This window comes from Leptonychotes weddellii, chromosome 16, assembly GCF_054177405.1.
Source record: "Leptonychotes weddellii isolate Sample4059 chromosome 16, ASM5417740v2, whole genome shotgun sequence".
NCBI classification, from domain to species: Eukaryota; Metazoa; Chordata; class Mammalia; order Carnivora; family Phocidae; genus Leptonychotes; species Leptonychotes weddellii.
The window spans coordinates 31,707,386-31,721,766 of NC_138384.1; the positions used below are offsets into that span (position 1 = coordinate 31,707,386).

The 14,381-nt window shown below is 46.5% G+C and overlaps 1 protein-coding gene across 1 annotated transcript in view; it reads left to right on the forward strand.

The window, feature by feature from the left end:
* The window catches only part of LOC102744452 (ATP-binding cassette sub-family C member 12), a 97,452-nt gene that overhangs the window by 74,147 nt on the left and 8,924 nt on the right, over positions 1-14,381 (forward strand). Inside the window, exons 35-38 of the mRNA XM_081807890.1 lie at positions 1,457-1,654; positions 2,422-2,648; positions 6,477-6,614; positions 10,325-10,511. Coding sequence (XP_081664016.1) covers positions 1,457-1,654; positions 2,422-2,648; positions 6,477-6,614; positions 10,325-10,511 — 750 coding nt within the window. The remainder of the gene's footprint in view (positions 1-1,456; positions 1,655-2,421; positions 2,649-6,476; positions 6,615-10,324; positions 10,512-14,381) is intronic.

Below are 14,381 nucleotides of genomic sequence, written 5' to 3' on the forward strand. Positions count from 1 at the left end.
AGACATGCAAAAGCCAGACTCAGTTCCTGGTTGTGCTGCAGAGCTACCCTGTATCTTTCTGAGACACCAGGTATCTGCCACCCAAGGGTCTCCTCTAGACCAGGGCCCCTCCTGGAAAGGACTGATAATTCTGCTCTTGCTGGAGCTTGATAAAAACTCTCCCAGCTTTTGGCCAATGGTTTCTAAGCTTTCCTGGAGCCCCTGGGAATGGTGTGGGCCCATCTGCAAGATGACATTTTGGTATAGTTCTGTTGCTATGACAACAAAAGTGGGAAGGCACTGGGGAGATGTGGGCAGGGGAGAGGTCACCATAGCTCTCCTGGAAGTTGGCACAGCTTCCTGAGGGCTTTCCCAAGGGGAGAAGCCAGTAGGTGCTCTGCACTGTGTAGGAAGAGCACCATTTCTAGAATATTCTCCCAGATCCTCCCTGACTCATTAAGAGCTCTTTCCCTGGAGAGCCCAAAGTTTCTGGTCAGGATGGAACCTCCCCCTAGGTGTGGTGCTTCCCCAGTGGGCTAGTGCCATTGGCTAATTGAGCAGCAGCAGTAATGGCAGACCCAGGCATTTGCCCTGCCCCCAGACACTGTGGGCACAACTTGATGCACAGTGAAGCCTCAAGCTGGGCCTTTCATCAATTAGCTCCCCAGGGATGCTTTTGCTTTTATGGATATTCATCCATCAGCCGTCACCTCTGGTTTACATTTCCACTATTGCTGTAATCAGCAAAATGGCATTTAAAAGAAAGATGCTTGTTTGCTCCCCAAAGGCAGTCTTGACTTTCAGCACATGGCTCAGAGAAAAATGAAGCTGCCAATTTCTCAGGAGGAGGAGATGGCCTCTCCCCAGAAGTGCTAGCAGAAATGTGTGTTCTCCCCCCAGCAGGATGGAGCCGCATGTGGTCTTCTTGAATCTTCCCAGAGCCCTGAGGTTCACCAGGCTCCCTCCGCCCCTACCAGGGACTTCAGGGCAGTGGACCAGTTCCCCCCAAGGTGCTCCTTGAGAAAAGGAAAGGGAGGGGACTGTGGGGTTGGCTTGATATCCTGTCCTGTATGGGCTGCCTGAGGGCTCTTCAGCCAGCCTCACGGAATCCAGATTTCCTGTGCTTCTGTAATCTTCCTGGCCCAGCATCACCTCTCATCTTTGATGCGTAGTTCGCTCCTGGGACAGAAGTTATCTGGCTGCCCTGTGCCTGCCTGGTTTGTCTGCTTTGCTTGCCCACTGACTGTGCCGAGCCTCGAGCCTCGTAGGTCAGGTGCCTTGGCGGCAGGGAGCCCAGCAGGAGGACCCAGGCAAAGTGCAGAGGTCCTCAAAGGGAAGTGACCTGATTTTACTACCTGGTTCATTCTTCGCAATCATGTACCTCCTTTGTTTCTTCTCTCCGGAAAGATCCTCTGGCCAATTCCCACTTTCCTGACAATTTACCAATTCTTGGTGCTTCTCTTGTTTTTCTCCGAAGATGACCTGTGGGCCCCAGGGCAACGAGAGTGCGTGTGAGATGGGCACAGCGCTGGCAGACACAGGGCAGCACGTGTACCCATGGGTGTACGCAGGGAGCATGGTGTCTGTGCTGACCCTTAGTGTCATTAAAGGTTTCACCTTCACCAAGACCACACTGATGGCGTCCTCTTCATTACACGACCGCGTGTTTGACAAGGTACCGCTCCCAGGGGCTGCACGCAATTCCAGTCGTTGAGTCAATAGCATTTACTGAGCACCTATGACACACCAGGCACTGTGCTGGGCTCTGGGCACAGACACATGCTCAAGGGGCTTACAGTATCTACTGTTGACTGTGAAGGCAAACTCCGGGGACTGTGGGGATGTGTCAGGGGCCCTCAGGCTAGACTGGGGGTGGAGGTGAAGGTGGTCAGGAAGGTTTCCCTGAGGACACTGCACTGCACTGGAACAGACATGTGCTGGCCAGCAGGCCATCTCCAGCTCCAAAGAGCCCTGAGTCCACAGATGGCCTCCAGAAGTGCTTCTGGCCACCTCCTCATTCCACTGCTGCAGTAGGCAGAATTGATTTATTTTATTGATTTATTTTATTGCCAGGGCCCTGGCCGGAGCCCACAGGTGTGGCTCACACTAGGCAGAGAGACACAGGGGAACTTAGCTTTTTATTGCCCCTGGGCACAAAATACCCCCTTCCTCCCAAGGCACCCCGGGCTGCATCCCAGGTTTGGAGGGAGGCCTGACCTGTGGGAGCTCTCCCTGGGGCTCCACACACAGGCTGAATCTTTCCCACACTCTCATTCACCGGGGGCATAAGAATGGGGTGCACCCTCACTTTCCCAAGATGGCCTGGGACACAGTGTTAGGCCCTGGAAAAATGCTCAAGCTGCTCGAAGTATCCCAGCCCCAGCATAGTGGTCGGTGTTTCCTAAACACACACCTCATTTTGGACTCTGATTTTATCCACAGATCCTAAAGAGCCCAATGAGCTTCTTTGACACAACTCCCACTGGCAGGCTAATGAACCGTTTTTCCAAGGATATGGACGAGCTGGATGTGAGGCTGCCATTTCACGCAGAGAACTTTCTGCAGCAATTTTTTATGGTGCTGTTTATTCTTGTGATATTGGCTGCTGTGTTTCCTGCTGTCCTTTTAGTCCTGGCCGGCCTTGCTGTTGGCTTCTTCATTCTTTTACGGTAGGTCGATGCACTATTTAAAAAGGAGCACATGAAACCTTTATGTATTTGGTTAACTCTGCTCAATGACGGGGTAGTATCAGGTGATGCAGAATCCTTGCTGTCTTCTCTGACTGTGGGAGCATATTGATTTTTAGTCTCGATGAAATGCCAGGTGCTACGCTCAGTGCTTTGCATACATCTGGCATTTTAACCTCAGAGTAACCCTGAGAGGTGGGCGTGATTGGGAAGGTTAAGTCAGTGGTCCTAGGCCAGGAAACTAGTAACCATGGTTGCTGTCTGTCTGCTGTTGTGTCCTCAGTCACGGAGCTCTCTCTGCCATCCTGTTGCTGGAGAAGAGAGAGAAGACCAGTCCTTAGTCACTCTGAGCTTTGGGAACTAGCCCCCACCCTAACTGCTGATATGGTTAGAGAAAAGCTTCAGGCAGCTAGGCACTGGGGAGTCCTGCTGAGGCTGTGCCCCATTGCTACTTCCTCACCCACCTTGGAGGGAAGCAGGAGGGTGGATTGACCCCAGCCCTCTAGGAACCCAGTTCTTCCCTGTTGCTGGGGTGAGCTGGAGCTCTCAGCGGGCAGCATGGTCGGTATTGTGTAAGGCCAGATGGTTGGAAATCAGAGAAATTTGCACCAGACCCCCAGCCCTACTGCAAAACTAGCTGGAGGACCTTAGGGCAAGCCTGTTTGCTCATCCCTAAAGGTAATCGTTAAAATGTACACCTGGCACATGAACCAGGGAGTTATTGTGAGGATCAAATGAGACTATAGGACTCTAAGTGGCTTATAAATTAAAAATGGAATACAGTTGACCCTTGAACAACATGAGTTTGAACTGCTCATGTCCACTGATATGTGGACTCTTTTTTTGATAAATACAGTACCATACTATAAATGGTTTTTCTCTTCCTTTTGATTTTTTTAATGACTTTCTTTTCTCTAGCTTACTTTATTGTAAGAATATAGTATTTAATACATATAACAAAATATGTGTTAGTCGATGTTTATGTTATTGATAAGGCTTCCAGTCAACAGTAGGCTACTAGTAGTTAAGTTTTTAGGGAGTCAAAAGTTATATGCAGATTTCCAACTGCATGGGGGATTGGCGCCCCTGTCCTTGCACTGTTCAAGGGTCAGCTGTACAATGTTATAGAAACTTTGAGTTTTCATAAAACTCAACAATATGTTTATTATGCTCCTAGATGTGCCGAATTTTGGGCTGGACACTGAGGGTCTCAAAGAGGGTCCCCCAAATTGTAAAGGATTCAGCCCCAAATCCTGGACCTGCCTCCACCTGTAAGCAAGTTTGTTTTCATCCAGGGACACCACACTCAGAACTGAGTTTTAGAAATATCACTTTGGCCCCAGTGTGGAGGATGGATGGAGCTACAGAAAGATCAAGACCAGGGCTATGGGATGAGAGACCCTTGAAATGTAGAGTCTGAATGAGAGATGAGACAGGCAGAAGCAGTAGGGGACAGAAAAGAGGGGTGGATTTAGGAGCCATTTCTGAGATGGTCTTTGGGGTTGGGGGATGGGAGAGGCCAAGGATGGGTCCAAGATAGGGAGTGACGTGAAGAGAGATACAGGTGATATGGGAAGAGAAGCGGTTTGGGTAATCAAGTCTGTGGGCTTACATTTGGATGTTTGTAGTTTGTGGGTCAAGTCCACAGATGGTGCCAACAGACAGTGGGAAGGGAGGGTCTAGGGATGCACTGGGGCTGGAGAGGTGGACTCTGTATCCTTGGCTTCTGTGTAGGAGCTGGTGTGACTGTGAGAACTAGCACCAGTGCCCTGGGCTCTCTCTTTGGTCTCCCACTATCTCCCTGGTGACTCCAAGAAAGGTCACATGGCCTCACTGTCCAGCCTCAAGGGTTTATTGTGATGACCCAATAAAATACTTTCTCCAAGTCCTTTGCAAAGATAAAGATGTCTTGGATACCACTTCTTAAAATGGACTCCTTGGCCTGGTGCTTGTTTTTGTAATCCCTGTGTTTGACCGACCATTGTTTCCGTCTGTTCTCCAGTTTATACTGTTGATTTACTTAGCAAAAGTTTTTCTCTGCTCTGCACCCCTCCTTCTTGCTACAAAGACAGGCCAGACCATGGCTGGCTATGACTGAATCACCTAAATATTTCCAGCTAACTCACTTGAGCTCTGAGCTAATGAGGTTTTCCTTCCTCTCCCCCAGGTAGTTTTAGCTGAGAGTCTGGAGGGCAGATTTGATTCGCTGTCATGGGCCAGCCTGCCAATGTGCATGCCTGAGGGCAGTAGTCTGGTGCTCAGCAGGGTCCTGGAGCTTCAACACCCAGGGGAGTTGCATCCTATGGAGGGGTTTGGTTCTAAAGTCAGCTCCTGAGGCTATGATTCAAATTACCTTTGAAAATGCCTTTAGAAGACCACGCATTGGCAGTTGAGGACCAAATTTTCCTCTAGAATTGGAAAAGATCACTTTTTCTTTGGTTGGGTCCCAAAAAGTGGTTGGCTTGTATTAGGAGCTGCATTGTATGAAAATTTCTGGTCTTCAAGGATTGGAATCACATCTCCTGCAGGGAGACACTCATGCTACAAGAAGCACTCAAAACTGAGACCACAGCAAGGAATGGCTCACATTTCTGAGACTCCCTTCCTTCCTTCCTTCCTCCCTTCCTCCCTCCCTTCCTCCCTTCCTCCCTTCCTCCCTCCCTCCCTCCCTCCCTCCCTTCCTTCTTTCTTTCCTTCCTTCCTTCCTTCCTTCCTTCCTTCCTTCCTTCCTTCGTAGTTTCAGGTTTAAATTCCAGTTAGTTAACATATAATGTAATAATAGTTTCAGGAGTAGAATTTAGTGATTCATCACTTCCATACAACAGCCAGTGCTCATCACAAGTGCCCTCCTTAATGCCCATCACCCATTCAACTCATTCCCCCACCTATGTCCCTCCATCAACCCACAGTTTGTTCTCTATAGTTAAGTCTGTTTTATGGTTTGCCTCTCTCTCTTTTATTTTCCCCCACGTTCATCTGTTTTGTTTATTAAATTCCACATATAAGTGGAATCATATGGTATTTGTTTTTCTCTGACTGACTTCACTTAGCATAATACAATCTAGCTCCAACCATGTCATTGCAAATGGCAAGATTTCATTCTTTCTTGATGGCTGAGTAATATTCCAGTGTGTGTGTGTGTGTGTGTGTGCACGCGTGTGTGTGTATACCACATTTTCTTTATCCATTCATCAGTCGATGGACATTTGGGCTCTTTCCATAATTTGGCTATTGTTGATAATGCTGCTATAAACATCACAGTGCAAGCATCCATTTGAATCAGTATTTTTGTATCTTTTGGGTAAATGCCTAGTAGTGCAATTGCTGGGTAGTTCTATTTTGAACTTTTTGAGGTACCTCCATACTGTTTTCCAGAATGGCTGCACCAGTTTGCATTCCCACCAACAGTGTAAGAGAGTTCACCTTTCTCTGCATCCTTGCCAACATCTGTTGTTTCCTGTGTTGTTAATTTTAGCCATTCTGACAGGTGTGAGGTGATATCTCACTGTAGTTTTGATTTGTATTTCCCTGATGATGAGTGATGTTGAGCATCTTTTCATGTGTCTGTTAGCCATCTGGATGTCTTCTTTGGAAAAATGTTTATTTGTGTCGGAGACACATTTCTGAGACCCCATCTGTCCCACAACCAGGATGGCCTGTCCTAGAGGAGAGTGGTGGGCCAACCCCTTCTCCCTAGTTATATGGCATCCATCTGACTTAAACTTTGTCTTGAGTGCATAGTTGGACCTGTGTGTGCTAAGAGCGAGCCCTCCAAGACCCCATTTTGTGGCCCTCTTGATTTACCCACAGCATTTTCTATAGAGGAGTCCAGGAACTCAAGAAAGTGGAGAACATCAGCCGGTCTCCTTGGTTCTCCCACATCACTTCATCCATGCAGGGCCTGGGCATCATCCACGCCTATGACAAGAAGGAGGACTGCATTAGCAAGTGAGTCCAGTGCCGGGCCCCTGCTCCAGAGCTCCCCACTTCACCCCTGACCCTGAATGGGAGGTAACAGGAATAAATGGCTTCTCTGGCTCTGAGCAAGGAAGTCTGGGATGCTGGGGACTCAGTTTGTGAATTGCTGGCAGAATCAAGAAGGAGCAGTCTAAGGCACTAGAACTTTCTCCCTAGTATCTGGGGCCCCAAAAGTGGTGAGCTCATTCAATGACAACCTCAGCATGTGAATTTACGTGTTTTATTTTTTGCACTAGAAGCAAAATGTGTCCAATTCAGGAAAGTAGGAGAAAGCAGGAAAAAGAAGGAAAAAAATCACTCATAGGTCCCCAACCCAAATCCCATTAGTATATTCATATATTTCCTTCCAGTCTTTCATTTTTTCTATTTCTTAAGTACTCATAATCATGTTTGTCTCATTTTATTTTTAAATGGCATTTTTTAAATGTTATAACATATTTCTCATAAAAATAAATTTTAAAGGCCATATTATATTTTACTTGATGGATACAGCACTTTCCTTCTTTTTAAAATGTGGGGACTAGATGAGTAAATTTCTCTGGAGTCTTCCAGCTCCAAACTTCTAAAATACAGTATAAATTGTATCAACCATGTAGGCTCACTGTGGTAGCAAAGACCTCCAAATTTTAGGGGCTTAACACAGTATGTGTTTATTCTTCCTAGAGTCACATTTTAATGAGAGTCCATAGGGCAGGGGAAAGGGTGTTGTTCTACCTGGGGCTTTTCCATCCTGAAGGCCTTGGGGGTCTTCTCCAGGATCCTCTGTGTCTAACTGAAAGATAAGGTGAGGAATGGATGCAGAACCTCATGGGAAATTTTTATGGGTTAACTCTAATGAAGATACTCATCATTTCTGCACACTCATTGACCAGACTTCATTCACATGGGCTCACCAAACTGCAAGGGAGGCTGGGAAATGGAGTCCAGCTGTGCCCATAGGAGGAAAAGAAAATGGAGTTTGGTGAATCCATAGCAGTATCTGCCACATTGGGTGTTCCATTTTGTTCTGTTTGTTTGTTTGTTTCCCTATATTTTCCCACCTTAAAAACCTAAAGCTTGGGGCACCTGCCTTCAGCTCAGGTCATGATCTCAGTGTCCTTGGATTGAGCCCCACATCGGGCTGTCTACTTAGTGGGGAGCCTGCTTTTCTCTCTCCCTCTGCCTGCTGCTCTGCCTGCTTGTGTGCTCTCTCTCTGTGTCAATAAATAAAATCTTAAAAAAAAAAAAAACCTAACACACACTCCAAGTTTGGGTCTAATTCTCTCTCTCTCTCTCTCTTCCCATACTTCGCTACCTAGGATTTCAGTGTAGACTCGGCATGCCAGCTTGCCTTTAGTTCAATCAGTGGCTTTGCTGTTCCTAGTTTAACCTGCATGTCATCTGTCAAGAGTCCTGCATCACACATGGACCTTCCCATGTCCTGGTCATGAGGAAAGGCTCCTGTCCATGGAGTCATTCATTGACTTACTCAGGACAAACAAAACAGATACAAGCTTTGTCTTCCTGCAGATTCTCATCCAAGGTTTTCAGGGAAATTCTATGGGACAGCTGAGTCCTACATGACTGATGGGGTCCTTCGTCCCCTTCTTTTAATACTTTCTTTCCTGCCGTGGACTTTCCAGAGGGCTTGGGCTTCTGACATGTATTGCTTTTGTCACCAGACAAAAATGCCACAGGATTGAACAGAGCCTTGAGGTCAAATTCCAATCTGTTTCTTTTGTTCCTGTGCAGTCTAACCAACCACACAGATAGGACCACACATGACTTCTAAGTCACTTAAACCGTCAACTGCATTTGTAGGCTTTATAAGCTAAAGGATAGAAACACCATAGTGTTTGGAAGAATATTTTAACTAAGCTCTGGGGAAAATAAGTTAGGGTGGAAACAGAAGGGGGAGGGTGTTACAGGCCTCAGCACGGCTGGTCAGAGATGCTTCCAGACAGTCTTTTGGGGAGTTCTGGAACAAGATGGAACAGCAATGCCTGAGGATGATTGTGATTGTACCAGTGGAGGAATCTTAACTCTTTAGGGGTTTAAACATTGAAAGGTTTTCGTTTTTTCACAATAATTTCTACCAGTTGTTCTGATGAAGCCCCTTTCCCAATAGATCAGGGGAACCTTCAGTGGCAGTTGAACCTGATGTCTCTTGTGGTTAATGGTTCAGCTCAGTTAAAATTTCCATCTTGAATGTACAGTTGACCCTCGAACCATGCAGGTTTGGGAGCATCAACCCCCCACACAGTTGAAAATTTGCATCTAACTTTTGACTCCCCCAAACTTAACTACTAATAACCTACTATTGACTGGAAGCCTTCCTGATGACATAAACAGTCAATTAACAACATATTTCATAGGTTGTATGTATTACATACTGTAATCTTACAATAAAGTAAGCTAAAGAAAGTGTTATTAAGAAAATCATAAGGAAGAGAAAATACATTTACAGTACCACATTGTATTTATTGAAAAAAATCCATGCATAGGTAGACCCATGCAGTTCAAACCTGTGTTGTTCAAGGGTCCACTGTATTCCCTCCCTAACATACCCAGAGGCTTGGAGTAGTAACACAGTGCTTTGTGTATGAGCTGTGCAGGATGGGGGGCAGGTGTGCCGCTGGGAAACCCCTGATCTATTCTTTTAAACATCCTCCCCCTTTTCTCTGAGCCTGGTTCCCTGAAGCTGGTGCAGGGGAATGGAGTGGGGGAGGACACATCCTCGGGCCATTCTTTCCTTCCTGCTGCTCATTTCTGCTAGTCCAGCCAATTGTGGTGATGTGGTGTGGCAAGGTGGGGGCTCCAACAGGACCAAATCCCTAGCAGCTCTGCTGGGCATTGCTGATGGGCAAGACCTGCCTGGGTCTTCCAGAGAGCTCTTCCTGGGCAGTCTCACACTGCATTCCTTTGATGCAGGGCCTCTTTGCCTCATGCGGAAGAATACTGCATTAAGACTGCAGCACCAAAAGTCACTTCTTTGCACCCCCAAACTGTAGCAACAGCAGGAATGGGCAGGATCTGTCTTCCACACATCTGGGGAATGAGCAACTCTAGGGGCGGGTCTTGCCCTCAACCTTGGTGTTGTCATCGCTCTGTCCCTCTACCCTGTGCCCTTCTCCTCTTTGGCTCAGTGAATACACAGCAGGGGTACAAGATGTCGGCTTTTTCTTCTAAAGGGGACCCCCAGCTTTATAAGCAATTGCCATGAATCTTCTTTCTCTGATTTGAGGAGGGAAGCAAGCATCCTCCTTTCCCTTATTTTACCGTCCTAAACATTGATTCTCCCTAAAGGCGACCTCCTCCACAAACCAGCCCTCCCCCCTTTTATGGATCAAGGGGGCCAACTATCAATTCCACCAGGCCTTTGTAGGGAGTGGCTGACTCCAAAATAGGGATCTTTTGATTGTAGAGCATGAGATACTGAGCACCTTTTGTTCTCAGCTGTGAGTTCTAGTTGCCAATTCTGGGAAAGAGGAAGAACCCACTCAGCACAATACTGTCACATGGGATTATGTGCAAATCAAAGATGCCTATGGCAGCAGATTTTAGAGTATGGATATTTTCCTATCTTTGTAAGGGATTCCTGTGTAGAGTGCATTAGCCCTTGCCTTAATTTTCCAGTAGCCCCAACCCTAAGTTTTGGAAGCGCACCTGATCTCCTGTTTTGTCTGATCTTTTAATTTTAGGTTTAAGATGCTAAATGATGAAAACTCCAGCCACCTCCTATACTTTAACTGTGCTCTCAGGTGGTTTGCTCTAAGAATGGACGTCCTCATGAACATTGTTACCTTCATTGTGGCCTTGTTGGTGACTCTGAGCTTCTCCTCAATTAGTGCTTCATCCAAAGGCTTGTCTTTGTCTTACATCATCCAGGTAACACCTCATGTAAGGTTAGGCTTGGCCTGGAGGCTCTGGCATAGGGCATATCAAGGAGGATGGATATAATAGAAGATCCAACTCAAATGGGTTCAAAGAATAAAGAACTTACTGGCTTACATCATTAAAAGGCCTGGCGGTTATGTGGGCTTCAGGAACAGTTGGATCATAGCCCCTGGCTTTGTCCTTATTCTGTGATGACTTCCTTCATGGTTATACAATGGTGACTGACAGTCTCTGAGGGCTGTAACAGGAAGGAAGGAGAAACAGAGCTTTTCCTACCCTAGCCACTGAGCAAAAGCCCTGAGCTTTACTCTTACTGGATTAATTTGGGCATCCCAGAATTAGTTAGAGCCTGGATAGAGTTGTGATGATTGGCTTAGGCCAATAGAATTGTGATGATTGGCTTAGGAGTCACACCCCATCTGACCCCCAAGTCACACAGCTGTCCCACAATAGAGAGCAGGAAAAGAATGCTGGAGAGACAACCGTGATGCCCATGACAAATAATACTGACTTCTCATTTTGGTTGCTTTGGTGTTTTTTCTTTTGAAAAGTAACAGTAATAGAGAAATAATAGTAATAGAGAATAATAATAATAATCAGGAAACACATGCCATTTTGTGTACTGTTGTAAGTCTTGTATGTAAATTAATTCATTTATTCCCATAACAACCCTATGAGACAGGTACTGCCATAGTCCTCATTTTATAGATGAGAAGACTGAGGCTCAGAAAGACTTGTCCAACATCACACACCTGTCATGTGTGAGAGCTATGCTTTGAACCCACGTCATTTGGGTCTGATACCCATCTGAGTGTGAATCTTGGTGTGCGTGTTGTCTAGGGGATAAAGTGTCCAGCTACCTCTGGTTGGGAGAAAGATGAGCGGAGGGGAATAGATTGGTCTATAGACAGACTACCAATCAAATCAGTCTCTCTGTGGCTCCTTCTCACACCCAGAGCCTGTCTGAGTTCTGCTAGATAGAAGGCTCTGTAAGCCCCTGCAGGACATTCTGCCTCCATTCTGTCAAAAGGCTTTTCTTCCCTTTTCCATCTTCCAGAAATCTGTGACTCTTTCATTCAGATATCTCTTCCCAACCCCCTTGCCCTTAAAGGTCTATTCCTTTTTGAAAATCTCTCTGATATCATTTTAATGGCATTTTGGGAAGGGGAAGGAACAAAAATATATTCTTAGGTCTTTATCTTAAGTGGGAAAAAATGAATTTTTCTTGGGTAGGCAGTTTTCCTCATTGATGGATGTTTTTATTTGTTGTTGCCTAGTAAGATAGAAAGCAGATGATATTGAATAGATTCCCGTACTTGGTCCAAGAGAAACAGCTTTCCTCAACTGAGGTTGTGCTTTTTGGGGATATCATCAGCTTTCCATAAGATTATTTTCAAACATTGCTGTGAGGCTAGAGAATTTGAACACACTGAGATCTAGGGGAACACTTCTCTAGCTGGCTTTGTGGCTTTGTTGAGCATTAGCCCTTTTTGGAGAACACAGAATCCAAATGACAGAGTTTCCCTTGAGAACAGATGAGACTCCCTAGATGTGTAAAGTCCCACAGAGCAGAAAGTGAATGTAAAGTGACATCATATAACATCATGGAGGAGAATGAGCACTTACTGGGGCCAGCACTGTGCTGACAGGGGAGTTCTAAACTTGTGGAGGGCTGCCCGGAGCCTTGAGGGGCTGATACCCTTGAATTTAACAAAACATGTATAAGCCCTTCTCAAGGGCAGGGTTCATTCATTCACTGACTAGATAGCCACTGAGCACCTACCATGAGCCAGGAACTCTGGGAGGTGCTGTGGATTCAGCAATGAACAAGCTGGACAGGTCTCTGCCCTTATGGAGCTTATACTCCATGGGATAAAAAGAGGTATAACATGGGATGGAATAAATAAGTGCCCAAGTAAATCAATGAGAAGACTTTGGAAATTGTTTAAGTGTTATGAAGATAATAAAACAGGGAATGTGACTGTCAGTGGGGAAGCAACATTAGATCCTATAGTCAGAGGAGACCTCTGCCAGGAGGTGACTTCCAAACTGATACATGAATGACAAAGAACCAGAGAAGATGGAAGGCAGAATGCTTCAGGCTGAGGGGGCCAGGGCAAGGTTTGGGATAAGCAGGAGCTTGGTGCATTTGAGGAACTCAGAAGGTCATATAGTTTGAGCAGATTGGTAGAAAATAAGGTCTGAGGCATTGGCAGGGATAGACTCTGCAGGGCTTTGTCACCCATGGCAGGGGAGTTGCTTATATTCTAAGAAACAGTTCTCAACTGAAGCACTCTGGACATTTGGGCTGGATGATCCTCTTTGTGAGAGGCTATCCTATGTGTTGTGGGATGTTAGCCTCCTTAATCTCTAACCAGGAAATCCTAGTAGAACCTCCCTCCTCCAAGGCTGTGACAACCAAAAGTATCCCTAGACATTGCTAAATGTCTCCTGAAGGGCATAATTACCCAGGTCAAGAGCCATTACTCTAAGAGAAATGGAAAGCCAGGGGCATGTGTTGAGCCGGGAAGCAGCAAGGGAACCCTGAAAAGGGTCTGGACCTACACCGCTCCTCCCCTCATTCACCTGCTTGGGCCACACTGCCTCCTTCCTGTTAAGGCCACTTGCTGCTACTCAGAGCTACCCAAACCTTGAATTTACCTCATGGACTTCTTACTGTAAATGCCTCCACTCACACAGTTCCTTAACTTCCCTAACTGAGGCAACCCCACCCCCAAACCTGGCCCTCTTTCACGTCATCCTGTTTTATTGGCATTCTCACCATTTCTTGAAATTACCCCTGTCTTCTCCTGCCAGCCTACTAGAACATTAGCCTCATGAGAGCAGGGGTTTTGTTCTTCATATTCAGCCCTGGAAAACCAGTACCCCCCCAGCAGTGCCTGGCCCACAGTCACTGCTCACCTAGAGAAAGAAGACCTGGTCCTGCCTCGAGCCCACTAGCCCACCTTGCAACTGAGACAGGTGCTGTTGGTGCACCAACCTTCCAGCGCAGGTCAGTTGGCATCCTGCTGCTAAAGGAAGGCGATCAGTCCAAGCCCAGAGCAGCCTACAGGTGTGGGGAGTTCCCCCAGCTGGAAGTGGCCCAGCAGTGATTGAAGGGGGTCAGTGGAGATGTAGCCCAGCTTCCTCAGGACAACTCAAGTGTGTTCCATGCAGTGTCCCAGAGCTTCCAGTGGGATCAAGTTTCAGTTGCCCACAACTAAACCTCTTGTGACTTACCGTCTCTTCTGTGCCCCACTGCTCCCAGCTCATACTCCCAGCTCGTACTTTTAGGGTCCACCTCCTGGATTAGTTTCCTAGGGCTGCTGTAACCAATTACCATAATTTAGTGGCTTAAAACCAGAGAAATTTATTCTCTCACAGTTTTGGAGGTCGGAAGTCCCAAAGGTGTAGACAGGACCTTGTGCCCTCTGAATGCTCTAGAGGACAGTCCATTCCTTGTCCCTCCCAGCTTCTGGTGGCTCTTGGCATTCCTGGGCATTCCTTGGCTTGTAGCTGCATCATTTCAATCTTTGCCTCTGCCTTCGCATCTTCTTCTCTTTTGTGTCTTCTCTTCCTCTGTCTCTTGGAAGGACACTTGTCATTGGATTTAGGTCCATCTAATCCAGGATGATCTCAAGATCCTTAATTACACTTGCAAAGATCATTTTTTCAAATGAGGTAACATTCACAGGTCTCAGGGATTTGGGTGCAAACATACCTTTTAGGGGGACCACCATTCAATCTGCCCTAATATACTGCTTATACTCAAATTTCAGAGTTGGCTTCTGGGGGATCCTGGCCTGAGGTGGGTAACCTTTTTTTTTTTTTTTTATTCTTATGTTAATCCCCATACATTAG